This window comes from Scleropages formosus, chromosome 6 (genome assembly GCF_900964775.1).
Source record: "Scleropages formosus chromosome 6, fSclFor1.1, whole genome shotgun sequence".
NCBI lineage: Eukaryota > Metazoa > Chordata > Actinopteri > Osteoglossiformes > Osteoglossidae > Scleropages > Scleropages formosus.
Window position 1 is genome coordinate 9,095,765 of NC_041811.1, and position 27,035 is coordinate 9,122,799.

Sequence of the window (27,035 nt, forward strand, 5' to 3'; positions counted from 1 at the left end):
TCTTTCAGCTAAGAAGTCTCTTTTGGGTCAGGGGTTTTAACAGGAGCTGTGAGAAAAGATGGTCTCTATGGATGTGCACATGCAGAAGGTCACCATGGCAACCCAGCAGCTCAGCATGACGGTCCTTGGTATGCCCTCTGTGCTGCTGAAATGGCACTAGACTGGACTGGGTCCTGTGGACCTCTGAGCTACGTCACATACGACGGCTCACAGCGGGAGACTCTCCGAAAGCCCAGGATGAGTCAGAAGAGATGGTGCGATGCGGCTCTTCGATCCCTGCTCCAGACTCCCGTTCAGACATTGTCAACGCCTTCGCTCAGGGGTGGGGGGGCCAGGCCCGAACAGATCGCAAGGGCAGCGCTCGCTGGAAGGGGCCCTTCCTCGGGCAGCCCTGGGAATAGTCCTACTTCAACTATCCCCCCGATAGGAGGAACTTTAACTGTAGAGTTTCGAGGCGGAAGGTGCCGAACGGACCGGGGACACACAGAGCCTCAGGGAAGTTGCCCTTGCTCACGGTGTGGGAGTTTGAGAAAAACACAACTTGTCGCATCAATTACAATTCACCTGTGGTGTTCCCAGTCCGCCTACAGATGGGAGGATGGGATACGATACGTCACTCCCCATTGGACACGTGAGAGACTAATTCTGCCCGGGAAGCAGGACCGTGGAACTTAAAGGCAGCGCGACTCTGCTCTTTGACACATCCTGTCTTGCCGAGTAACCTCAGCGGGGGGTTATCGGGCGGTCCCATTTGAAGAGCAGCGTGTCTGCGTTCTGAACGCAGCACCGGCTGCCAAGCCACACCCAGAGACGGAGTCACGGCTCACGGACGGAAGACGGCCGAGGCCAGGGGGTGCGTCCGGAGCAGCGCCACATAAACGGCGTTCGCGCCTCTTCAAAACCGAAAAATAAACCTGTCCCCTAACATCGTGTTTACAGTCTCAAATCATTTATTACCGTTCTCTGTACAGTTAATGTACTATGGCCGATAGACATGCAAATTACTCCTGAGAACCATGCATAAGCTGCGGGGGGAAATTAATTCACACAAACGGTAAAGACGTAACAGCGGCAGGATAACAAGGTCTTTCCAACCCTCTTTTCAGCCTTTCTTTTCTGCTTGTTCATGTTTCATAAGCCCTTTCAGCTGGTGCGCTCGCCTTCATCGGTGCAGAACTATCAAGCCACCTCCTTGGGACCCGAGTCGGGGTTGAGCCGGGGTCTGCTCGGCTGAGTCCGACCACCCCTCCCATGACCCGGGCAAGCTTTTCGGTCAACCGCAGATCCCTGATGGCATCGCTTCATCCGGACTGAGCAGAAACATGGACAAGCTGCACCTTTTGCCCCACTGAGGCTCTGTGCCTGAGTGGGAGAAAGGACGGGGGCAAGAAGAATACCCCGCGGCAACATCGCTGCAGTATTTATACACTGCGCAGATGCAGCAAAACACAAAAAGAGCCAAGGCCTGCTAATTAACCCAAAGTGCCATTTTTAGTCCGCGCCTTAATCGTGGCACCGCTCGCGTCCCGCAGCCGAGCCTAAACACCTAAAAATGGGCTCGAGTCGGGGACTGTCACGGCTCCGTCAAAGCGCAGCTCTACCGGGGGGCGGCGAAGACGAGTAATTAACTGACTGCACATTTCCTTTTCGTGGGAATGAAGGGGCTGAAGGAAGAACGCTAATTAATGGGGGAAGCTAATCTTTGTGTTCACCAATCAGTCAAACACAAAGCTGGTGGACTGGAGCGCACGGGTGTGCGTGTATGGGGGTGCGCGTGAATGTGAAGTGTGTTAATGAGATGGACGCGTGTTTCGCTGACGACAAATTCCAAGTGGGAGCGGTACCTCAATATGCAAGAGGTAGAGGTGTGGACAAAACTCCTAAAAACACACACACACACACACACACACACACGCATACGGGATTACGCAAAAAGACACCGAGTGAAATATTAAATTAAGTACAGGTACGAATCGGAGGGAAAAGAAGGGAGCTGAGATGAGAGGGAAGCCGGAAACACTGTTGAGACGGCACAAGGAGGGCGAGGAGGCGGCTGAGCTACAAAATGATGGGAAAGCAGAGAAAGACAGGACGCGGAGGGGAATGTCAAGAACACGCCCACATGCCGATGTTGCGCGATAAGCCTTAGATCTCCGCTGGCCCTTCCTGCAAAGCCGGAAAAAACGAGTCACGATGACGTACCGTATCAAAAATTCTATCAACAAAAGGAGGCGACTTATCTCACACAGAGGGGTCTCTAATTTCACAGTTACTGGCAAATTGTCCACTGCCAAACATTTAATCCCCATTGCCAGGCCCTGCCCATAAATCCCTGATCTCTATCAAAGCAAACTGTGAACTCATCTCTTTACATGTACAGCATTTTTACCATGACAGCTACATGAGTCCAACACCATCTGCTATGATTATCTATACGTTCCCTATTTGAATGTCATTCCTATAGGCGGCTAATTGAGGGATGTAATCCAGCGACATGGTGGTATCAGAACCGCAAGCCAAGCTTTGATAGTCCTACGTGTGTCTAGAGCTCTTCGTCTGTTGATGATGCATTACTTGTTCTGAGTTGCGCATCACGTTGCAGAAAAGTGTCTGCAACTAATAAATGAAAATGTGAATAAAAGTGGATTGTTCCTGTTCCTGAAAATTTCCTGTTCATCCACATATACAACTGTCCTTGCTATTCCAACTGAGAGAACTGCTATGAAAAGCTGAAGGAAATGCTGACGTAACTTGATGACTTTCAGTAATACAGAGACAATTTCAGTCTCTTATTAAGACTCACTACAGGAAATCCAATTAACAATCTTCTAAGCAGCATGGATGAAACTGTACAATTTAATGGTAATTCATTTTAATGTGGGGGGATGTGGTGGTGCAGCCGGTTTGGCTGGGTCCTGCATATGGTGGGTCTGGGGTTCGAGTCCCGCTTGGGGTGCCTTGTGATGGACTGGCGTCCTGTCCTGGGTGTGTCCCCCTTCCCCTCCAGCCTTACACCCTGAGTTGCTGGGTTAGGCTCCGGTCCACCACGACCCCGCTCGGGACAAGCAGCTTTAGACAGTGTGTGTGTGTGTGTGTGTGTGTGTGTGTGTGTAATTTTAATGTTTTTTTTTGCCCCAAAAACTCAGAAAACTGTCCACTGACAACATGTACAGGGTTTTTGTCCTTTGTTCACAATAAAGATATCCTTTTAAAATATCTTTAAGGGGAATGAGATAAAATGAACGCGTGTTCAGTTCACACGTTGTTCCTGTGCCTGATGACTGAAGCACCGTCTGCCGTGAAAGTGCAGATGTACTGTACGGTACTTGAGTGTTTCCATTAAGGAACCAGCAGCACAAAGTAAAATGTTGTGTTGCAATGTTTAAGGACAATTAAAATTAAAAATATTGTATGTGCCTGATAGGGGGTGTGGTGGCGCAGTGGGTTGGACCGCAGTCCTGCTCTCCGGTGGGTCTGGGGTTCGAGTCCCGCTTGGGGTGCCTTGCGGCGGACTGGCGTCCCGTCCTGGGTGTGTCCCCTTCCCCCTCCGGCCTTACGCCCTATGTTGCTGGGTTGGGTTCCGTGACCCCCCGTAAGGGACAAGCGGTTCTAAAAGTGTGTGTGTGTGTGTGTGTGCCTGTTACATCCTGATGAGTTATTGTTGTTACCGGCAGCTTGTGTGATTGTTTACAGGTGTTCAATTGTCATTGAACCTCTGGTCTTCAGGCAACTTGATGTTACACCCTGTGACCCTTTGGGGTTGTAACAATGCCCATTGTAAACCTTTGATATCCCATCCATCCACACACACACACACTCTCTCTCTCTCTCAATCACTCACATATACACACACTAACAGCGATTTAAAATCTCCAGCTCGCCTGAAATACATTTTTTGGACTGGTGAAAGAAAGCGGAGCAGTTCGGCAGATACAAATGCTGACAAAATCACGAGTGCTTAATTTCAAAACTTGATTACATGTTGTATTTTTAGTGTACACAATTTTCTCATGAAGACACAATCTAATTAATCACTCAAGCTGAACATGAAATGTATGTAACAGAGCTGTAAAGACTTGCCACTTACTAAGACTCGCCCTGCGTCTAGTGGAGGAGATGTGAACGAGGGAGCTGGCAGATAACACTCATTTCTGTGGAGAGCCTATGATAAGGCACTTCACTAAAATCACTAAGTACTCGTTAGTCATTCGGAAGAACCCCTACAGTTTCAACAATGTGGATGTGGGTCTGAGACCGAGTGTCCGGTGGAAATAGGATTCCCAAGTGGAGAAACATCTGACTTCTCTTTCATGTTTCCCTAAGTTACCCTCTACCCTTATCACACTCCCACAAATGTTTCGTGTTGAGTTACAAACCTGCTGCGTTGCACTTGGTTGGGAGTCAAAGTACAACACATAGGACAATTTTCTAGACAACTCAACAGAACCACTTGCAGTGACAAACAGCGTTGAGCGCAGATGCACTTTTGGGGTTTTTTTTTTTTTGGGCAGGGTTGGGCAGTCTATAAGAACCATCGCCACCTGAGACCCAGCAAAAACCAGGCTTTTGGATATATTTTTAGCATTACTAGGAAGCTATCCAAAGTCCATCTCAAAAATTTGGTAAAATTACAAAATGTAGTCTGTAAGACATATTGGAAATAAGCATTTTAGGCTGCAGTTTTGGAGGTACACTTAAAAACATATTTCCCCTATAGTGGAAAAATGTAAATTTTGGGGTCGTACAGGGATAAAAGACCTGTTGCTCCAATGGGTATGCCTAAACTGATGCCTGGCTCTTGAACCAATGGTATTAAGTCGTCAAGGATGACAGAAGTTAGCAAAATGAAGAGTCAGGTGTAGAGGAAAAGGGAACCAGGCTGTTTCCTTCTCCATCAGGGCCTTGAGTGTTGATATAGTGATTATAGGAACTGGACCTGCTAAATATCACACACATTGAGTCTCCCAGTGGATGCAAAACACTATGCTGATGGGAGTTTGGGTTAGCCTTATGTAATCAGCATGTAGAACTCCTTGAACCCTGTTCCCCTCCAGAAGGAGAACACAGGCTGCAGTCAACGGACACAATGATGTGAGCAATGACAGAGCATTCAGGAGGGAGCCAAGCAGCAAGTGGGGTGGGGAGGATGGAAAAGGTAGACGGGGAATATCGTAAAAGTAAGGACTCACGGTGAATTAACGCTGGAGACGGAGGAGCTGCGAGAGAGCACGCCTCGATTTTGCTTTACAAAACTGCACATGCAAAAAAGAAAGGAAAAACAAAAACAACAAACAAAAAATGAGACAAAACAAAAACCAAAAAGTGCACTCAGGAGGTCAGAGGTCAGTTAGGAGGGCCTCACTGGAGACTCTTGCCCTGTCCACCTGACTGCTCCTCTGCCTCCATCCCCTCCATTTGCTTACCTGGAAGTCGACGAAATGAAACCCAAAACGAGTCAGAGCCAACAAAAGGACACATCGACCAAAACGTAATGAACTACAGGAAGGATAAAGCCACTCAGCCTTTGCACCTTGAAGAAAAAGAGTTCACAGAAAGGGTTCAGTGACCGGTGAGCTGAAATTAACGGTGCAGACTTTGACCTACAGTATCAGTGAAAAGTGTGAGTCCACTGGCTAGAAAGTGGTTTGTTTTCTTGACGTGTTGAGCCGACAAGTTATATGAGGACGTGACGCTATGTCGTCCCAGCTCTTCTGCAGCACTTCTCAGAGATGTAGCATACTTGTGGGTTCATTTGTTGTCACTCTTCTGTCCAGTTCTTCCCACAGAGGTCTTGCCCAGGTGAACTCACACGTTACACTGGCACTGTACACATAAAAAAACTGAGGTGTTATTATACAGAAAATTTCTACAAATCATGCCTTCGAAATAATCTCTTTTTAAGTTCTTTCAAAGCAGCATCACAAAACAAGAAGAAAATGTTATTCATGCAAGCAAACAGTGCTTTGCGAAAGAGCTATACATCACATGAAAGATTTCTAATAATAAAGGCAGTTATAATTATGGATCTTGATGCTGGTAGAGATGGATCTCATTGGAAAGGTTTGATGAAAAGTCCTGCAGTCACATAAGGTGTAAATCAGCACTGCTTCAGCACTCCGACTGTTTACGGAGGAGTTCTGATTTAAGGTAGTGCTGTGGCCGGAACAAACTGAAAGTACTATTTCACCGTTATTTCACAATGTCAGCAGGCAGTATGAACTGAGAAGCACGTTCACAGAGTCGTTCGTGAAACACAGCCGGCGAACAGCAAGGGCACCGGTCATCATTTCGCTCAATCCCAACAAAGTCCCCACTGGGCGATACTGTATCGTACTTACCAACACTGGTGTAACAAGTGAGGCACACGTCCCCACTCCGGTGTTCAAACAGGCATAAAGTGCCCCCCGAATATCTGGGTATAACTCCACTGAGTACTGTGGAACATATTTTTTTGGTCCCACAATACCCGACAAGTTTCACATGCATACACACACGTCGGCGTATTGTGGAGGACCTCACATACGTACAGTAAATGAGTTCTAACCCCAACCAAAGCAAACCTGAAAAGCATTCGTAACATTTCTGACACTATTAGTTTTTAAAAAGCAGATACATTGTAACAGATCAGTTTTGTGACGTCGTTCCCACAAAGTCCATTTTCCTAAAAAACGTGTCCCGTGTGCCCGTAAGGTCAGAAAACACATAAACAACCACATGCGTACACGTACACGCACAGACTTGGTAACCGAGGGAAAGAACGTTCATCTGGGGCTGTAATTAGGAAATAAAAGACTCTGGCATAGAGGCCAGTGGAAACAGCAGGTTGATGCTTTCCATGTCTCCTCTCTCTGGCTACAACTCACCACAAGGGCCCTGCTATTGGGCACACTGCACATGCTGCTGCTGGAGCCAAAAGAGAGAAAAAACGCTCAGCACTACATGTGAATCCACCCTGAAGTGACAGCCGATGCCCGGCAGGACAGGATGATTTGTCAGGCTTAATCTACAGCTGTGATCCAAGGCAGAAAAAGACCCAAAGCGAAATCCAAAACTCCAGCTGCCCAAAAGTAACGCCGCCTCTATCTCCACAAAATCTCTAAAGCGAGTCAGATTCTTTCTGTCACAGCGGAACAACCAGACAACACCGGATTCTAAGCTGGGAAAAGAAGGATGTGTTCTGTGTCAGCCCGATTGAGCTTTTATCGCGCTAAAGAGCCACGGCTACTGTTTCGAGAATGTCGCAGATAGGGAGGGTCGAGGAGGAGGAGCGCTTCAGCACAGCGCTTGTCAATCGGCGGAAGAGTGATGAATGGCTGCAGGATGTCGGCTGTGTCTGAATCATAGACCCTGACATTGACTCCCTCTGTACTTTGACAATTCGTTATACCTGCAATCTGAATAACTGTGCTGTCTGTTTTCACCGCTGATTGCAGCCTGTAACGCCTAAATTGTTTCCTGAAATTTCCTGCAACACACACTGTGGGCTGCAAAGTCATTCTCTACCGATCCTTCTTCTGGCAGTAGGCTGACACCTCGGGGGCTGCCCAAGGGCAAAACCTGCACTGTATCGTTGAGGTGGAGTGTGCGGCGATAAAAGACAGCTTTCTTTGCCTATTCCACCCAACAGAGCACATTTGGGGCGCCCTCTCTTGCCATAGCCTCACATTGCACTCTCACTGCCACTGGGGAAAGCATCTGCCACTGGTGTTTTTTAAAACACATTAATTTGGGAAAGAGGCGGAGCTAGGGAAAGAGGCATGGCTTGTGAGTGGGTTTTAAAATATGACACTGAAAAATAAACTATAATGGAAGAGCACCAACAAATGGATGATGACAGGGAAAAGAAAAACACAAAAGCACACACTAATGCCCTCTCAGTATCTGGTGAGAGAACAAAATCAAATGATAGAGAAGACAAATGCAAACAGATTTATTGCACTTGCAGATACAAACCTACAGCACTGGGTAAGGACACACACACACACACACACACACACACACAAATTGCTGAAACCACATGTCCCAAGCGAGGGTCACAGGGAGCCGGAGCCTAACCCGGCAACACGGGGTACAGGGCTGGAGGGGGGAGGGGACACAGCCAGGACGGGACGCCAGTCCATCGCAAGGCACCCCAAGTGGGACTCAAAACCCAGACCCACCAGAGAGCAGGACCCGGCCAAACCCGCTGTGCCACCGTGTCCCCAACTGGATAAGGAGATCAACACAAATAACAAAAAACACAACCACACAATGTCTACCTGGTCACGAAGAACAAGGAGACAAAAACAAGGTGGACATCAAGGTTGGGTTAAGACATCAGGGTGAGGTACAGAGAACTGAGGAGCTGGATGCTTTGTGACTTACGCTGCGATTGAAATGTTTGCTGCTGACATGGGGCTGACCTCCTTTACCTCCATGGCCTTTTGGAGGGCAAGCTTTTTATTGGCAGCTTCTTCCTGTTCTTCTTCATCCTAACCAACGAGAGGAAAAAGTCAGGTACTGAAGGAAAACGTTCCAAAAAATTTCAATAGGTTCAACCTCAATCAATCAGTCAATCAATCATAAAGACAGTTAAGTCCAATGAGCTACTTTAAGTTCCCAGTAACTTCAAATCTAAGAGAAACACAAGTCACCCGTGGTACATGAACATAAGCAGATTTATGGGTCATTGTGCTGCAGATTTCCTGAGGCAGAGACTGACGTCTTTAGGACCTTTTAATGGGAGTTCTTCAGGAATATCACAATCATTGTATAAATCATCACCTTGCAGTTGGACTACAAGCCTGAGGGATCAGTTCACTTGAGATCCAGCTAATCTGAGGCTGTATCCTGGGGAAAAGAGGGAAAGCCTGAAGGTTGGCCTACCTTTGTGAGCTCCTGCGCATTGGCAAGGTTGTCAACAGCAATGGCCAAGAACACATTGAGAAGAGTATCTGATTGGGCATAAGCTCAGGAAACAGTTGGTCACAGCCTTGGGAAGACAATGCAACTTAGTTCCAGCTCTGGAGGATGTAATTCTCAAATGCTTTCTCACACTGCGCTCAGAGGCAATGTGTCTAAGGACAACCCATGGAAGCCCATTTCCTCTACACCCTAGTAAAAGGCTAGCCTAAATGTACATTCATCAGGGGCTCTGGAAGGGAAAATTATACAAAACAAAAGCAGTCATTACTTTATCGCTTCAATCCGAAGAATTAGACTGCTAAACCAACCGGTGCGATTTCACATCTTGCGATGTGTGCAAACAGTTCGGTTTAAGACGGAGTTTTCAGATTAGAATGAAACCAGCAGCAGCTTGTGTTGCAGCAGTGAAAATGGCACCATATGTGAGCAACGAAATCTCGCTCGCTTCAGGATGGCAGAGTACTCGGAGAGGATACAGTTTCCAAAAAGTGTGAGGACGATGAAGTAAATGGAGGAGAGCATCCCCCGGTGAACTCCTCCTTGGGACTCAATACCATGGTACATCACTGCGTTCCAGTCCTCTCCTGTCAGAATCTGAGAGTGTCACAAAAACCCAGGCAATATTCAAATTGACAGGGAAAACAGTAAATTGATTAAACTGTTGTATGGACTGGTACACATTCTCTACAAGTACCGTCTCGCTTCACAAGAGCTGCCGAAACTACCGAGCCCCATTCTGAACTAAAAATGTAAACATTTTAATACTCAATAAGTCCTCATATCATAAGTGTCATTGATCATAGCTTGGCTGAACAATCAAAGCTTATGAAAAATGTGCCAGTATCATCATTAGAACACCTTTCACAAACCTGAAAAACTGTAAGGATGGCAGCGGGAAAGGTATCAAAGTTTGTCGTCGGAGTTTCTTCTTCGAAGTTAAACCTTAAGGAAAGAAGTAATTGAGCGACAGGATTACCTCAGTTAATGGGGTAGGTACATGATGTAAAACCCAATGCATGTATGACAACGTGGAAAAGCAAAGCACGGGAAACGCAGATCGGTCAGATCAGACTTCAGTGTCGGCTACCAGACGGATGCGAGAAACTGCCCAAGTCCAAGCCATAAAAATTCCTTTTTCACTTCAAATACTTTCATAATCAAACAATCAATCAATCCGGAGTAAAACAAAACATTTACTGCATCAGTGTTTTTTCTAAGGAGCGTATAAATATATAGAATGCATTGTACTTCGGCAGGCTGCTAAGTTTGATAGTTTGATTGTTACAGGTAAGAGAATAAAAATAAAAATAAATGTAAACCTAAAACTGAATGTAGGCATGTAGATAGCTGGCATGCTGAGGTCAGCCTTGTGTAATAAAGCAAATGTTCATTTTCTCAGCAGAGAATTTTAACACGTGATATAAATGCAAACATAAATACAATTATTTGAACATTCTGAGTAGCGTGACTTGGTGGGGAGGTAAGAGTATGCCGAAGAAACACACACAGAAACCGCTTGTCCCGAGCAGGGTCGCAGCAAACCGGAGCGTAACCCGGCAACATAGGGCACAAGGCCGGAGGGGGAGGGGACACACCCAGGACAGGATGCCAGTTCATCACGAGGCACCCCAAGTGGGACTCGAACCCCAGACCTGCCACGGAGTAGGTACAGGGCAAACCCGCTGCACCACACCGCACCCCCTATGTATGCCAAAGAGTCAGGGGAAAATTTGAAAATGGAAATGGGCAACACCTCCCATCTGTGGACATAGGCGATGGCTGGTTTTTCTACTCAAGTCAGGTCAGCTGCTCTTCTACACAGAGCCCAGGTGCTCAGATCCCACGGCTGTTGGGCTGGAGAACCGAGGCGGTGGGGCAGACATCCAGCTGTATATCCCCTTTCTGTATCTCATGTCATTGTTACGTACAATCAGAACTCCTATCTGAATCCTTTCTGTGTGAAACTGTCTAGTTCTTCGACCTGAATGTCGCACGGCATGTCTGGAACGTATCTGTCAGGACATCACAGCAACTTTACAATGTTGAGCAGACAGTTTACACACTCAGCGCACGGCTCTCCAAGCAGTTTCCGGATCGGATGGCCGAACAGCCAGGGTCCAAGGAGGGCCTGCGACCACACGGTGACTATCATGCTGGTGCAGGGAGGCTCCCTCTTTAGAGGACTTCTCTGTGAAATCACACCAGTGATAATAAAAGGAGCTGGATTTTAGCAGGCGACTCTCCCGTTGTCCACCAACAGAATAATATAAACATGGCGCGGGTGCGTGGCGACATGTTGATTGCTGATCCTCGCAGACTTGTTAGTGCGTATTGTTTCGTTTGTGTCGCTATCCTTCCAGTCAGTTTACTCTCTTATTGCTTACGATCGCCAAACACTTCTGCAAATACGTGAAACGGCGCGATTAGACGCAGTTCTCAGCGTTAGAGAGCTGAACTCGCTACCTTTGCTCTGTCGCGAACAACACAGCCGCGACCCAACTGGGACCACTCAGAGGACGCGAGCCCGGAAACGGGGCCGCAGGGCCGGCGTACAGGTGAGAACGAAACGCCGCGGGCTACGACCACCGACGCCCAGCGTTTTCCTGTCCAACGTTCAGTCTCCGGACAACAAACTGGACGATCTCAGAGGACGACTTAAACTCCGAAGAGACCTACGGAACTGCTGTGCTTTCTGCTTTACAGAGACACGGCTCGCCGCCAGCATGCCGGACCACGCGGTCCAGCCCGAGGGCTTCTCAATCCACCCCACAGATCGAAAAAAAGAGGAAGAGGGGTATGATTTCTTATTAACGACGCATGGTGTACGAACGTGGAAATGATTTCACAGAACTGCACTCCGGACCTTGGATACCTTCTGATCAAATGCCAACCGTTCTACCTGCCCAGGGAGTTCTCGGCTGTGCTCGTGGTCGCAGTTTACATCCCACTGTACCGCGTCGTCGCTAAGTACGACAACAAGCACCCAGACGGCCTGTTCGTTATTCCTGGGGACTTTAACCAAGCCAATTTCAGGAATGTGCACCCAAAGTACCGCAAACACATCTCCTGTCCCACTGCTACACTTCACACAAAGGTGCGTACCACTCCCTCCTGCGTCCACACCTCAGGCAGTCAGATCATGCCTCGATCCCGCTGCTCCCGATCTACGAGCAGAAACCGAAGCAAGAGGAGCCTGTGACGCGTACTGTGCGGCGCTGGACACCGGAAGCGGAGAAAAGGCTCCGGGACTGCTTCAATTCCGTGGACTGGGACACGTTCAGAAACTCATCCTCGAATCTGGACGAGTATGCCGCAGCGGTCACGGACTTCATCCGCTACCGTGCTAGCGTCCGCATACCCCATAAAACAGTCCGTTCATTCCCCAACCAAAAACCGTGGATAACCGCCGAAATCCGAAATAAGAGCCGAGCGCGAACTTGCGCGTTTCAGTCCGGAGACACGGACGCGTACAAGAAGAGCAAGTACGAGCTCCGCAAAGCCATCGCCAGCGCGAAATGGGAATATAGCAGGAAGGTGGAATCAGAGTTTAACTGCACTCAAGATGCATGTTGGCTGTGGCAGAGAATCCAAACTTTAACAGATTATAAACCACAAAGGCGGTCATTGACAGGTGCCGCTGCGTCTCTCCCTGACGAACAGAATGTGTTTTATGGCCGCTTCGAGTTCTATGACTAGACCCCCCCGATGCGAATCCCCACAGTACGCGATAACGCCAGTCTCACTGTCTCTGTGGCACAGGTGAGAAAAAACTTTTAGCCGAGTCAACATCCGCAAAGCTGCTGGACCGGACGGAATTTCAGGGCGAGTTTTAAAAACATGCAGTGAGCTATTGGCTACTGTCTTCACGGACATATTTAACACCTCCTTAAAAAGCTCAGCTGTACCCACCTGTTTCAAAAACGCCACCATTATCCCCGTTCCTACGAAAAACAAAGTGAGCTGCCTTAATGACTATCGGCCAGTGGCGCTGACCCTCATTGCAATAAAATGCTTCGAGAGGCTGGTGCTGGGACACATTAAGGACACCATCCCAGACAGTTAGACCCACTGCAGTTTGCCTACCGCCACAACAGATCCACTGAAGACGCCATATCACACACACTTCGCACCACTCTGGCTCACCTGGACAATAAAAACTGCTATGCAAGGCTATTGTTTGTAGACTATAGCTCAGCATTTTACACTGTCATCCCAACCAAGCTGATCCATAGACTACTAGGGCTGGGACTGAGTGCCACATTGTGGAACTGGACCCTGGATTTCCTCGCCAACAGACCCCAGCGTCTGCAGATTGGCAGAAACACCTCCTCCCCACTGACCCTCAACACTGGCACTCCACAGGGAAGCGCCCTGAGCCCGGTGCTGTACTCCTTATTCACACATGACTGTGTGGCCAGTCACAGCTCCAACACCATCATAAAGTTTGCTGACGATACCAACATTGTGGGTCTGATCACCAACAACGATGAGACGGCCTACAGAGAGGAGATGAGGCTCCTGGCAGAGTGGTGCCAGGACAACAACCTGTCTCTCAATCAATGTCAGTAAAACTAAGGAGCTGGTGATTGACTTCAGGAAACAGGATATGGTTCATGCACCCATCTACATAGGAGGGGACATTCTAGAGAGGGTCAACAGCTTCAGATTCCTAGGAGTCACCCTCACTGCCAAACTCACATGGACTGAGCACACAGCATCAACCATCAAAAAGGCCCATCAATGCCTCCACTTCATCAGGCGCCTGAAGAAAGCCAGGATGTCCACTACAGTCCTCACCACTTTCTACAGGTGTCCTGCGGAGTCCGTCCTCACAGGATGTATTACATCCTGGGGTGGCAGCTGCTCCATACAGGACAAGAAAGCCCTGCAGAGGGTGGTCAAAACAGCTCAGGGAATCATCGGCACACGGCTAGCAGCGGTCCAGGACACCTACACCACATAGTGACCGAGGAAGACGATGCACATCATGAAAGATGACAGTCACCCCGCACGGGCACTTTTCTCTTCTCTGCCGCGTGTAAAGCGGCTCAGGTCTATTCGAACCCGCACTGCTAGGTACAGGAACAGCTTTTACCCCAGTGCTGTAAGAGTATACAACACTCGCCAGTGTGCCACTTAGTAACGAGAGTTGGACCGCTCCATCCAAGCACATTAGTAAATTACACTGTCACTTTAAGCATTCTCATGTTCTGAGTTCTCTGGCCGTCTACTGTTATTTATTGTTATTATTGTTAGCATTATTTTTTATTGTTATTAGCATTACTTATTGTCATTGTTTTGTGCAGTATTTCTGTTGTCTTTGTCCATCGTCTGTGGAGAAGCATTCAAGAAGAATTTCATGATACTTGTACACGGTACTTGTACGTACGACAATAAACTCGAAACATTTAAACATTTAAAAACCCAACTGTTCATAAGTCCCACGCAGCTGCCTTTCAAAGAAATTTCCTCTCAATTATGTATTTCTGGATAAATACCAGTAAGACAAATCTATCTGCCAACCTGGAATAAAGACAGAGATGGGAGTGACACACTGGTTGTTCTGCATCTCTGAAAGCTGTCCTGGATCAGCAAGAAAATTTAGCGCCATCACATAGCTGAAGGATGCTGGAAAATACATTCTAAGTAATATGTTCCTTTCCATTCTCTCCAATCTGGGATCACCTCTTAAACAACAGCACATACCAGGTTTGCAAGTGAGTTCAAGTATTTTCATCAGAGCCGCTAGCAATCAGGGATGACAGCTTTTTGTTGTGAATAAAAACACAGGTGTGAAATTCAAAGCAGATGGTGGTTATATTTCATGTAAGAAATTGTGGCATCAAGAAGTCATGGTTACAACGTGCTCAAGGAGGGGAGAGCAGCACCCCGGGAGGGAGCACCTGGCAAGGATAGCCCTAGATATAGAAGTGTTTGTGCTTGAAATTCACATAACAATTGTATGAATGATGCAATGACCTCATTAGACACCTGGATCACATCATATCCAGCAGCAGCGTTCATGCTTTGAAGTCCAACGCAGTAAATGAGCTCACATCAGCATGCAGGATGAGCTGTGCCCTGTGTTTCCTCACCGACCCCTCAAAGATCACCTGCATTGCAACAGATGCATCTGTTTGCATCGCCTTCCATTTGCTGGGATGAAAGCTCTGTCACACGACAAAAAGCATGGCAGCAAAAAGTGCACCGCAGTGTAAAAACACGCTGTCCTTAAATGTGCATGAAGTGAACATTCTGGAATAGCAAAGATAAGAACATTCTGGAATCATAAAGACAAGGAAATATTCAGATTAGCAATATTGTTCTGAAAAGCAAAGAAAGGAGTATTGTGCCACAGCTGCATTTGACACAATAGTACCTCCCCTGTCTAGGATGGAGGACTAGTTAATTTGATTAACTAGTATGGGCTACACCTGGGGGAGGGACAATTCTAGACAGAGGACTAAGCCTGGGTAAGGAACTATGTCTCATGGAGACCGTAGAAAAGGAGGCGTAGTTATGCCTAGGGGAAGGACGATGCCTAACGGAGGAAGCGCAAGGGGGACAAGTTGAATGTACATCTGAAAGAGGAACCAGGGTGACGGATGGACTTGTCTGTAGGAAACACCAGCTGTAGAAGACCAGGGCTGGATGAAGGACATGGACAGAGAAACAAATAGGTACTCACTGCCCTCCGAAGAGCTGCATGCCCAGCAGTGCAAACACAACGATGAAGAGGAAGAGAAGGAAGAGCAGGCTGATGATGGACTTCATAGAGTTGAGCAGAGAGACCACCAAGTTTCTCAAGGAGTTCCAGTACCTGCACGGGCAGAGAGATGGAGAGGGACGACGGTGTAACGCAAAGCGTTCCTTCTCACTGGAGTGACAACGGCCATGGTGGGGAACTCACTTGGTGACTTTGAAGATCCGGAGCAAGCGGAGGGCCCTTAGTACGCTGATGCCAAACGAGGCCCCGGGTTTGACCACCGACCATACCACCTCAAAAATACTCCCAATGATGACCTGGCCGGATGACAAGTGAAACATGCACTTGCTAAGTGGTTAAGGACTGGGTTCACGGCCCTTACGCCAATTAATCAGCTGGAATTCCCCAAGTTAAGACAGTCCACGTTTAAGAATGGGTAAAGTATAAACTGTACTCTATAGAAGCTGACACTGATATTCATTTACTATTATTCAGGTCTAGCATGTGTTAGCTGAAATGACAGGGTCACCTGTAGCTCTGTGAATAATAAAGAAAAGCAAGGACAGGCATTGTTATACTCCTGAGAAATATGTTTAACTTCATTTGTGTCACAAAACAAGGAACAAATGAGTAAAGCCGCACAAATGGAAAGAAGATGAAAGGAAGAATGAACCAGGGGACCTGAAAAAAAACACATTTTGAGCATTTCTAAGGAAGAAAAACATGCAATTCATATGTACTGTGTTGTAATTCTGCTGAAGCATTTAGAGCACTTGCAGAGATCTTCAGCTCACCCCAAAGTCAAAGCAGTTGAAAGAGGAGTGGAAATAGTTCCTGGGGCCAAGACCATACATTTTCAGGGTCATCTCGGTCAGGAAGAGGCCCAGGAACACAAACTCGGTCAAGTCTGCGGGAGCAGGGTAGGATCAACAGAGACAGGTGCCATCGCATAGCGAACACTGTGTGTTATGTGATCGATTCCATCAAGGGCTATGCTCATGACTTCACAATATGCTACATACACAGCACTATCATTTCTCCTAGTTTTGTTCAATTAAAGATTAATAAAGAAAGTTGAAAGTGGCTGAAACTGACGAACACTGGAGGAGATGATCAGTCAGGCACTTGGACTGACTGGGAGTTTGTTGAGTTTATTTTGATTCACTTTTAATGTTGTATAACATATATGTCTGCATATGAAGTTCATAAAAGCAATGAAATTATAAATGCCAACATGTTTAAATTCCAGTGTAATACATACTGTACAGTCACAACTGTGAGTGCTGTACTTTATTTCCGTCATCTCCAGAGGATCCAGCACCCTTGTGGTAATAATTTTTTTCAGTAGTTACAATGAGCACATATTATTTCCCTATGTTCAAATAAAGAATCAATTATAAAAATAACTCCAAGCACGCACTCACACACAAACACAACTCACATATTCACTCTACAGCACTTGAAGAAAGTACATTCAATATGCACATAGTCATATATGCCACCCCCATCAGAAGAGAGCTATTGATATTAACCGGATATTTAACCCTGAGGGGTTTTCATAAATATTTCATGAGCGCGGTCATCTTGCGCTGTAACAACACAGACCTCAGAGCCCTACAGGTCTGGAGGAGATTAAACTTCACCAACTACAAAGTATTCAGCATGTTATGTTTTGCAAGATGGTAATAAAGAGACATCATTAGTGAAACTATACTGAAGTGTTGGGATATTTGTACCTATAATTGGTGCCATTAATGACATCAAATATTTGAAACAGAAAGTCTTATTTAAAATCAAAAAAAATTTTAATAGAATTTTCAAGTAACACGTTGTGGTATTTGTCTATGTATAGCCACTGAAGGTATATAAATGTACCAGATTTAGAGGTCAGTTGCACATAAACCCTAAAATATGATACTGTTGACCAGTCAACTGAGCAGGTAGGTGTGCCCAGACGGAGGAGCTTACAGAGGGCCTTGGTGAGCCAGTCGGGTTGGTCGTAGTGCACGATGGCCACACAGAGTGTGTTGAGGCCCACCAGGCACAGGACGATCCAGTAGAAGCTTTGAGCTTTGACCATACGGCGGATGCAGAAACGCATTCGCTTCTCCTTGCGGCGGAAGTAGGTGGAGCTCTCGTTCTTGCCGCTCTTCAGGCTGGCACGGCCAAAGGGTGACCCTGGGGGTTCAGGTCAGGGAGACAAGGGATGCAAACACTCAAGTGTCAAAGTTTCAGCCCCTTCTGCTAAATGTGAAGCGTAATTAATAATGCCAGTGACTTACATCAATACGTACATTGATAATTAAGTGCCATAACCTTTATACTATATATATTCATATCCCCCGTGTGTTTCCCACAGCCTGTGACATCAGCCACAGGTGGTGGTGGGGATGCAAGTAAGGCCTGGGGGGGGGTGTGTGTAAAGACTGTGGTGGTCACCAGCCTGTTGTGGTTCATTGCCAGACCCTCAGCCTGTGACTTTATCAGGCCTGACGCCCCTCTCCTGGAGATAAAGCATCAACAGGATCCCTGCTTCGTATGATTGGTGACATTTCCCCCATCAAAGGGAACATGCCCCTGGAGGGACCTGCTCAAAGTGGGGGCAGTAGCCTGGAACTCATTGAGAATGTCAGCTCTGGAAAAGAGCTTAGGGAAGGGAGAACCAGAGAAGCTCTGTGAATATATCTTATACCTGGGCTCTCATATAGGCAGGAACTAGGGAACCTGTTTCTGTGTCTGTCTTACACATTTGAATTTATGTACAATGTTCTCAAAAGGGGGGTGCGGTGGCGCAGTGGGTTGGACCGCAGTCCTGTTCTCCGGTGGGTCTGGGGTTCAAGTCCCGCTTGGGGTGCCTTGCGGCGGACTGGCGTCCCGTCCTGGGTGTGTCCCCTTCCCCCTCTGACCTTACGCCCTGTGTTGCCGGGTAGGCTCCGGTTCCCCGTGACCCCGTAAGGGACAAGCGGTTCTGAAAATGTGTGTGTGTGTGTGTGTGTGTGTGTGTGTGTTCTCAAAAGCAGCATATAACTCAGAGTAAACAAAAGTGCATCAGCAGCAAAAAGCTTTAGACAAAAACAGGATTATTAAAGCGCAACTTGTGTGTCTGATACCATCATGGTTCTGGTTCACATCTCTCAAGGAGCTGCCTATAGAAGCGACATTCAAACAGCAAATACACAGTCATAGCAGATGGTGTTGGACTCAAGAGAAATCAGAAGAGATCAGGAGAGAAATGGGTCTGAAAGGGATGGGTTTGATACCATTCATGAATGTTGAAAGGGATTCAGCAGCTCTTTGGGACAGAAGGAGTTTGTTCCACCACATTGGAGCCAAAACTGAGAATTGGTGGAGCATGTAGCACTCCTGCAGGGGTGTGCCAAGGGCACTTGGTACCTTAAACATGCTTGGAAAACTGGTGTGTCCCATACTCCTATTTGCTTGATATACTGTGCTGCCTGCCATGACGCCATTGCTACCAAAAGCACAAAAAGGAGCATGACCAATGACCGAGGTGGTGCATCAATTCACCAGCATTACATAAGATCAAAACCTTCAATGTTAGTTGAATACCACTCTGCAGGTAAGCCACAGTGTCACTTACAGCCTGTATACATATATACATATTTATACTTTATATATGTCTGCCCAACTACTTGTCCAAGCCATGGTGACTTCCCGTCCGGACTACTGCAACTCTCTCCTGTGTGGCTTTCCTGCTACTGCCATCAAACTTCTGCAGCTTCTATGTTCGTATGTATCTCCTCTACTTGTTTCTCTGCACTGGCTTCCACAAGCCCGAATCAAATTCAAGACCCTGGTTATTGTCTACAAATGGATCAACAGAACTGCTCCCAGATATTTACAAGACTTGATCAACCGCTACACCCAAACCAGACCCCTTTGCTCGTCTACTTCTGTTCGATTGGTGGTCCAACGCACGAAAAGTAAAGCACGGAGGTTCTCGGTTCTGGCTCCGTTGTGGTGGAACGACCTTCCCCTCTCACTCTGAACTGCTGAAACTCTGTCTACATTCAAGAAGGGTCTGAAAACTCACCTTTTCCAAACCCATTTTGCCCAAGATCTCTCCAGCTCATGTGTGGTGTAAAAGTTCATGCACCATAACTTCATCATCTTCCCCAGACAGGCCTTTACACAGCTGCTACTCCAGCATTGTATGTCATAGTTTGTTTGTGTACCTTATTCTTAAAAAAAAATTAATTAATTTTGGTAGGAGGTTATCAGAATCCATGTATCCTGCATTTTATGCACCTACTCGAGTGATGAACATCGGTGCATCGAGTGGTTGGTAACAAAGTAGGTTTACTCAAGAATCACATGTCTGCAGCCATGTCTCTTTCTCTTAATGTAATGCTCAAATTGTATTTTTGCTGAGATGTACGTCGCTTTGGAGAAAAGCATCTGCTAAATGAAAAGACGTAGATGTAAACGTATACATTTTACCTGTCGTTAAAAACCAGTGTATTTTAATAAGGTGGAAAACCTACTTTTTAAAAGAAAAAAAAAACAGCTGAAGCAGGGAGACGTTAATAAATTCATTTTGCGGCTTATGAAGCGCAGGATTAAAGTACAGCGAAACGTTTAAAACAGCACGGTGTCAAAATTCCCCTCACCCACTCTCGTACTTTTTTAATCGCGGTATTTTTACTCATGTTCTCCCTTTATGGCAGCCCAGGCAGGCTCCCTCATTAAGGCTCCTTGATGTGGGTATAATTGTCAAGCGTGGGATCGCTCAGGTGACGTTTGTCAGGGTTCAAAGTGACAGTGAACCGCGGGAGACTGGGGACATCGACATGCTTCCGTACCGCTGCGTTCACTGCAGAACTGCATTAGGACGCGTCCTCTGATGCAGATTTGCCCTGAGTGCTCATTGGGGTTCAGCACACACTCAGACACGTCTCTAACACCGCGGTTTGTTCTGTCGGGAGACAAGGTAGAGCCTTGCGGTGCTGTGTGTCTTCATTGACCAACAACACATGGTGTATCTCCATCTGGAAGTGACCAGGCATGAGGTAGTAGTCTGGGACATGTATAGCATTTACTCCTTCTTTTACCCATTGTACACACACACACACACACACACACACACACACACACACACACACACACACACACACACACACACACACACACTGTCTGAAACAGTCTGTCGGAAGCAGGGGTCGCAGGCAGCCGGAGCCTAACCCGGCAACACAGGGTACAGGGCTGGAGGGCGGAGGAGACACACCCAGGACGGGACGCCAATCCATCGCAAGGCACCCCAAGTGGGACTCAAACCCCAGACCCACCAGAGAGCAGGCACGGGCCAAACCTGCTGTACCACCGCACCCCCCACCCATTGAACAAGTGAAGTAAAATTAAAAAAAAGCCAGATATGCTGTTTTGGATGACTGCAAGACAAAAGTGAAAGGCTAAAGTGGAGGAAAAAAAACATAACCATCTCAAAAAGGACATTTCAAACCACAAATAAGGCCAAAAGGTGATGTAGTGGTGAGCACCGCCACCTTGTTCTCAAAGGACCTGGGTTCGTATCCAACAGATCCTTCTGTAGTTGTCCTCATCAGTAAAAAATTATCCGACTGTCCAAATGGGTAAACGATTGTTTAGTAAACAAAACACTAGTATTATTAATTTTCTGTCACTCCAACACACTCCTATAAACGGTCTTCACTGGGGTTTTGATGGCTGCACCTGGTGTTCAAGTCCTCACTGGGGTGCAGCTGTCAGTCCACGGGCAGTGATGTGGGCAGCAACCCAATACCCAGATGTACTTCAGCTGCCCGTGGCAGCCTTGCCAGCTAGGCTTACAGGAAGGCGAGAGGAAACAAGATCATGAAGGTTGTGCTTGCTGGAGCCACAACAACAAGATGTTCATAAGTTTGTATTTCCATATTCTGGTGAGAGGAAGTGGGTGTGACCTCGTTTCTCGTTCGGGTGACAAAGGGGCCCACGAGAGAGGTGACGTAGAAGCCTTACCTACTGAGATGTCGGCGAAGTGGTCCTCACCCTCTTCCGCACTGATGAGATCGCTCTTCTTGGGTTTCGTTCTTTTCAGCACTGGGTAAACAAAGACAGACAGGGGTCAGGGCACTTGCTGTCACATGACCAGAGCAGGGTGAGACTCACTGTGAGGTACTGCTCAGACAGATATACCCCAGCAGAGTGTTGTACTCAGCAGCTTTCAAAGATGAGCCACATACTGTAGCTGGAAAAAACCATTTTACAGTGTCTGACAAAAATGTCGGTTTGTGAAAGTTAATTTTTCACATCTGTTAATTGGTGAGGAAAGGGGTGCGGTGGCGCAGCGGGTTTGGCCGGGTCCAGCTCTCCAGTGGGTCTGGGGTTTGAGTCCTGCTTGGGGTGCCCTGTGATGGACTGGCGTCCCGTCCTGGGTGTATCCCTCCCCCTCCAGCCTTGCGCCCTGTGTTGCTGGGTTAGGCTCGGGTTCGCTGCAACCCTGCTTGGGACAAGCAGTTTCAGACTGTGCGTGTTTGGTGAACAAGTGTGGTGAGGAAATGAGGCAAAACCTCGTTGCAAGTCGACCTCATGGAAAGTCCAAAACCTCCTCATACTGTTATAGAAACCATAAGGATATATAAATATGTATGAATGCTACATTAAACAATGGGACTGTGCTATGCGAGTGTTGCGGTGGCGCAGCAGGTTGGACCCAGTCCTGCTCTCTGGTGGGTCTGGGGTTCGAGTCCCGCTTGGGGTGCCTCGTGACGGACTGACGTCCCGTCCTGAGTGTCCCCCCTCCCCCTCCAGCCTTATGCCCTGCGTTGTCAGGTTAGGCTCCGGCTCCCCGTGACCCCGTATGGGACAAGCGGTTTCAGATGGTGTGGGTGTGTGAGTTTGCTATGTTTTTTCACCAATTTCACACATTGAGCTAAAATAAGAGTAATATAGAATAAAAACATAAATACACACTTTCTGAACCGCCTGTCCCATATGGGGTCGTGGGGAACCGGAGCCTACCCGGCAACACAGGGCGTAAGGCTGGAGGGGGAGGGGACACACCCAGGACAGGACGCCAGTCCGTCACAAGGCACCCCAAGCGGGACTCAAACCCCGGACCTACCGGAGAGCAGGACCCGGTCTAACCCACTGCACCACTGTGCCCCCCTGTCAATAAAACAATGTTTCAGTAAAATAAAAAAAACAATTCGGTGGCCAACAGACACAGTGACCGAGTCAATAAGAAATACGGTGCCTTGTGGCAGTGCGACCAACCGATATTATCGTACGGTCATCAAGCGGTCGAAAATAATATAATAAAGTTGATGGGACAGTAAGTTCAGATGGTCAAAAGTCACATATGTTGTAAGTCAAGGACTGCCGGTACTGTGTTTAAAGGCACACAGGAGTCTCTGTACAGCACCATAGAGAGGCAAACTCTCCCTTCATAAATGAAGCACCACTCCCTGAATACAAACACAATCATAAATCAGAAGCACTCAAAACACATCACCCAAAGAGACAACTGTGCACATCCATGTTATCTATTTTCATAACACTATGTGCTCAGAAGGGGGGTGCACAGCAGGTTTGGCCAGGTCCCGCTCTCTGGTGGGTTTGGGGATTGAGTCCTGCTTGGGGTGCCTTGTGATGGACTGGCGTCCCATCCTGGGTGCGTCCCCTCCCCCTTCATCCTTGCACCTTGTGTTTCCAGGTTAGGCTCCGGTTCGCCGCGACCCCCGCTTGGGACAAGCGGCTTCGCACTATGTGTGTGCATGTCCTCAGAACCTGAAGGGTCTGAACGCATCATTTCCACATATTCAAATGAACTTGGCGAAAACATATGAAAAACGATGCTCAATTGCTTTCGCCACAGTCGTCACAACAGCCGCTCAGGCGATCCAAGCCTAATTTGAGCCAAAAAAATGTGCTGTTTAATAGTAAGTGTGGCTGGCGGTGCCTGAAGCCAATTCACACCCTGGAACCAGAGAGCAGAGTTGTGTCTTCATCATCATCACAAATGAACTGATTTTGTCAAAGTCGTTATTTATTAAGCAAAGAGCAAGTTTACTTCGGCTCGTCGGATGCAGCCATTTTCACCGAAGTATGTCACCAGGGAGCCTTCATTGTAATATGGTTAAGGATCAAACAACTGCCCTCGGTAATCTGAGTCAAGGAGGCGTTTCGATATCAAACCCTGTAAACGGACATGACGTTGTAAACTATCTAAAAACCGGTACGAATGCCGTCTGACTTGGGCGGCATGGTGGCACAGCGGGTAGCGCTGGCGCCGACAGAGCCGTGCATTCAAATGCTGGCACCCTCCCGCCCCCCAGCGCTGTAATCCAATTAGCCTGTCAGCCTAATCCCCCCAATTAGCCCCCATTTCCCACGCCAGGCCCAAGCAGGCAGAGATTCCTCGCCTTCAATAGTGCACGGCAAGGCTGGATTTAAGTGTGTTTGTGATTTTTTTTTTTTTGTGTTTGTGTGTGAGGGCCAGGGACAAGCGTAGCATAGCCTCTTAGATTCCCACTGACTGCAGACCCCCCCCCCACACGCCGCAGGCTTTGCGGAACTCGACAAATTGAGGCTCTAATTAGCCATTCGACTAATGTGTCTCTCAGTGAGCCCCTGGAGTCGCAAAGGAACGGGACGTCAGGGAAATTTTATGATTGATGCTTTTGACTGGTTGACTCCAGTTTCAAAGCAGCTCTGTTATACATTGTTTGTATTTATCCTTCTATAAGCCCCTCCCGCACGTTCACAGCACTGCTCTACTCAAGCACAGAGTCATGGGTTTGGTTTAATAGTGACAAGCAGTATTGATTTTGGTTAATAGAGACAATTTCTTAATGATTTTGGTTTAGTGAAGTACATGTTTACTTCTTTTTACCCATCCATCGTCAACAATTGCGTTAAAGATATCAATGGCAGTACAATCTCATTTATTTATTTAGCAGACACTTTTCTCCAAAGCGACTTCCAATGAACTCTATGTAGTGTTATGAGCCCACACACCTTATTCACCGCGGTGACTTACACTGCTAGATACACTACTTACACTGGGTCACTCATCCATACATCAGTGGAACACACACACTCTCTCTCTGTCACTCACACACTATGGGTGAATGTGAACAGCATGTCTTTGGACTGTGGGAGGAAACCAGAGCACCCAAAAACTTACACTGCTAGATACACTACTTACACTGGATCACTCATCCATGGATGAGTGGAACACACTCTCTCTGTCACTCACACACTATGGGGGAACCTGAACAGCATGTCTTTGGACTGTGGGAGGAAACCAGAGCACCCTGAGAAAACCCACACAGACACAAGGAAAACATGCAAACTCCACACAAACTGACCAGGGATCAAACCCACGTTCTCTTGCACCACCCAGGCACTGTGAGACAGCAGCACTACTCGTGCCACCCAGTACTATGGTATACTACAGTGAAGGGCGGAGCTCTTGCAGTGCTATACATGCATATGTGTACACTGAGAACATCCCTGGAGTACAAACAATCCTCTCTTTTGGAGTTCAGGAGCCATGAACTCTGGTCTTCAGCTTTGGCCTGCTTGCTCTACATTGCTGATCCAGGGTGCGGATGAACCAACACGTGTTCTAATCCCAGAGGGCCGAGACCCTTTCCGTCCTTCGGTTTTCTCACCTGGGTTGTTCTGCTTCTTCTTGTACCAGGCATCCTCCAAAGGGGACTTCTCCTCCGCATTCTTGTCCTCCTCGGCCAGCAGCACCTCCTCTGCAGGCAGCAGACCACAGTTTCAGTGAAGGCTCGGTAGAAAACAGACATGACCGTTCACACACACACACACACACACACACACACACACACACACACACACACACACACACACACACAGAAAGTGGCTTTATCAACATACCAAGCAGTGTTTCATATTCCAGCAGCAGATGATTCAGCAGCTGCACACCTCTGGCAATGTATGTTGTTAAAGTGAGGGAGAAGACCAGCAGTGTGGCTTTTTTGTTGTTTTCTCAAAGTTGGGGTTGTGGTGCTGGTTGGGGTGGATTGTCTGTGAGACAGAGTCAGCCTCACCTGCTTTGCATATCCACTCCAGGTATCCGGTAAGCTCGCGCTCGATCTGCTGCTGCCTGCGCAGCTTCAGGAACTCCTGCCTCTTCTCTACCCGTTCACGCTCTTTCGCAAACTCCCTGTGGACACAGTCTCGTGATTACACAAGGTCGCATGAGGTCACGGACAGTCAGGAGGGTCATATATAGTGGAGGAGGTGCAGTCCCCTGGACGAGGACATACCTCACAATGTCACCCTATGGTCACAGTTGCATAGGCATGGTCATATAGAAACAGTATGGGCTGCCAGAGCATGCAAGCGCGCACACACACACACACACACACACACACCCAGATTCCCTCTTTATTATACCTATTATTGCTGCCAGCATAGCAACAAAGCTGTAACTTTGCAGTCTAAGCTGTATAAATGAGCAAATCACAGTAATGTACAAAGCTAAGGTTGCAAGCTGATCTGGAGAAAAGTGTCAGATAAACAAATAGATAATAATAATAATAATAATAATAATAATGCTGCGGTGCTCAGATCATGTCCCCTAAAGCAGACAGTGTTTAATGAGAAGTGAAGTAGAGGAGATCTGCGCTGGTTCAATATCCACATGTGATGAACGGCGGAGTGGAGGTAATTAACCTTTCTCGGCTTGCTTGTCAGCCGGGTGAAAACATTTGTTTTGCGCTCTGGTGCAATGCAAATATTTACCTGGAACGCGATGCTCATTGGCACCTACATGTGCGAAGGCGCCCTACAGAGATGACGGTAATGACAGCGGCGAGGCCTGCGGGGGGATGTGACGAACGGCGTTCCCCTCTCCCTCACGCCTACGTCCGTCCCTGTGCTGCCTCACGCTCGCAGAAACATCTTTTTCACAGCGGACGCGGACACTGGCGCGCCTTCACTTTGTAGTTTATTGTTGCTTTCTTATCCTCTCATCCTGCATCCTGTTTACTGTTATGTGTCCAGATCAATTTCCTGCTATGGGAGGTTTCAGAGTCTGTGCTGATAAACACCATTGTGGAGAAGTAGCATGTAAACACCAGATACAATGCATAATAATAATAATAATAATAATAACAGTCATTCATCTAATAGCATAATAACCTGAATCCACAGTATATTCCAGGGGCAGGACGTGACGAAGGGTACACCCTTTATGGGGTACACTCCATCACTGGGCAGTCTCTCACACACACACACACACACACACACACACACACTCAGACACCACAGAACCATCAGTTTACCTGAAACACATGTCTTTAGATTGGGGGTGGAAACCCAAACAAGAAGAGGAGAAGGTGCAAACTCTGCACAGACTGAGCCAGATTCAAATCCATGTCCGATTGTACAGCCCAAGAGCTGTGAGGTACCA

At 47.5% G+C, this 27,035-nt stretch overlaps 1 protein-coding gene across 1 annotated transcript in view; it reads right to left on the minus strand.

Annotated features, from left to right (window-relative positions):
* The window catches only part of LOC108922594 (voltage-dependent N-type calcium channel subunit alpha-1B-like), an 89,140-nt gene that overhangs the window by 39,319 nt on the left and 22,786 nt on the right, over positions 1 to 27,035 (minus strand). The window contains exons 5-16 of the mRNA XM_029252826.1: positions 25,669 to 25,784; positions 25,264 to 25,353; positions 21,605 to 21,685; positions 17,579 to 17,788; positions 16,405 to 16,517; positions 15,815 to 15,927; positions 15,593 to 15,724; positions 9,774 to 9,846; positions 9,381 to 9,498; positions 8,866 to 8,933; positions 8,365 to 8,471; positions 5,190 to 5,252 (exon numbers count right to left, since the gene is read on the minus strand). Coding sequence (XP_029108659.1) covers positions 5,190 to 5,252; positions 8,365 to 8,471; positions 8,866 to 8,933; positions 9,381 to 9,498; positions 9,774 to 9,846; positions 15,593 to 15,724; positions 15,815 to 15,927; positions 16,405 to 16,517; positions 17,579 to 17,788; positions 21,605 to 21,685; positions 25,264 to 25,353; positions 25,669 to 25,784 — 1,284 coding nt within the window. The remainder of the gene's footprint in view (positions 1 to 5,189; positions 5,253 to 8,364; positions 8,472 to 8,865; positions 8,934 to 9,380; positions 9,499 to 9,773; positions 9,847 to 15,592; positions 15,725 to 15,814; positions 15,928 to 16,404; positions 16,518 to 17,578; positions 17,789 to 21,604; positions 21,686 to 25,263; positions 25,354 to 25,668; positions 25,785 to 27,035) is intronic.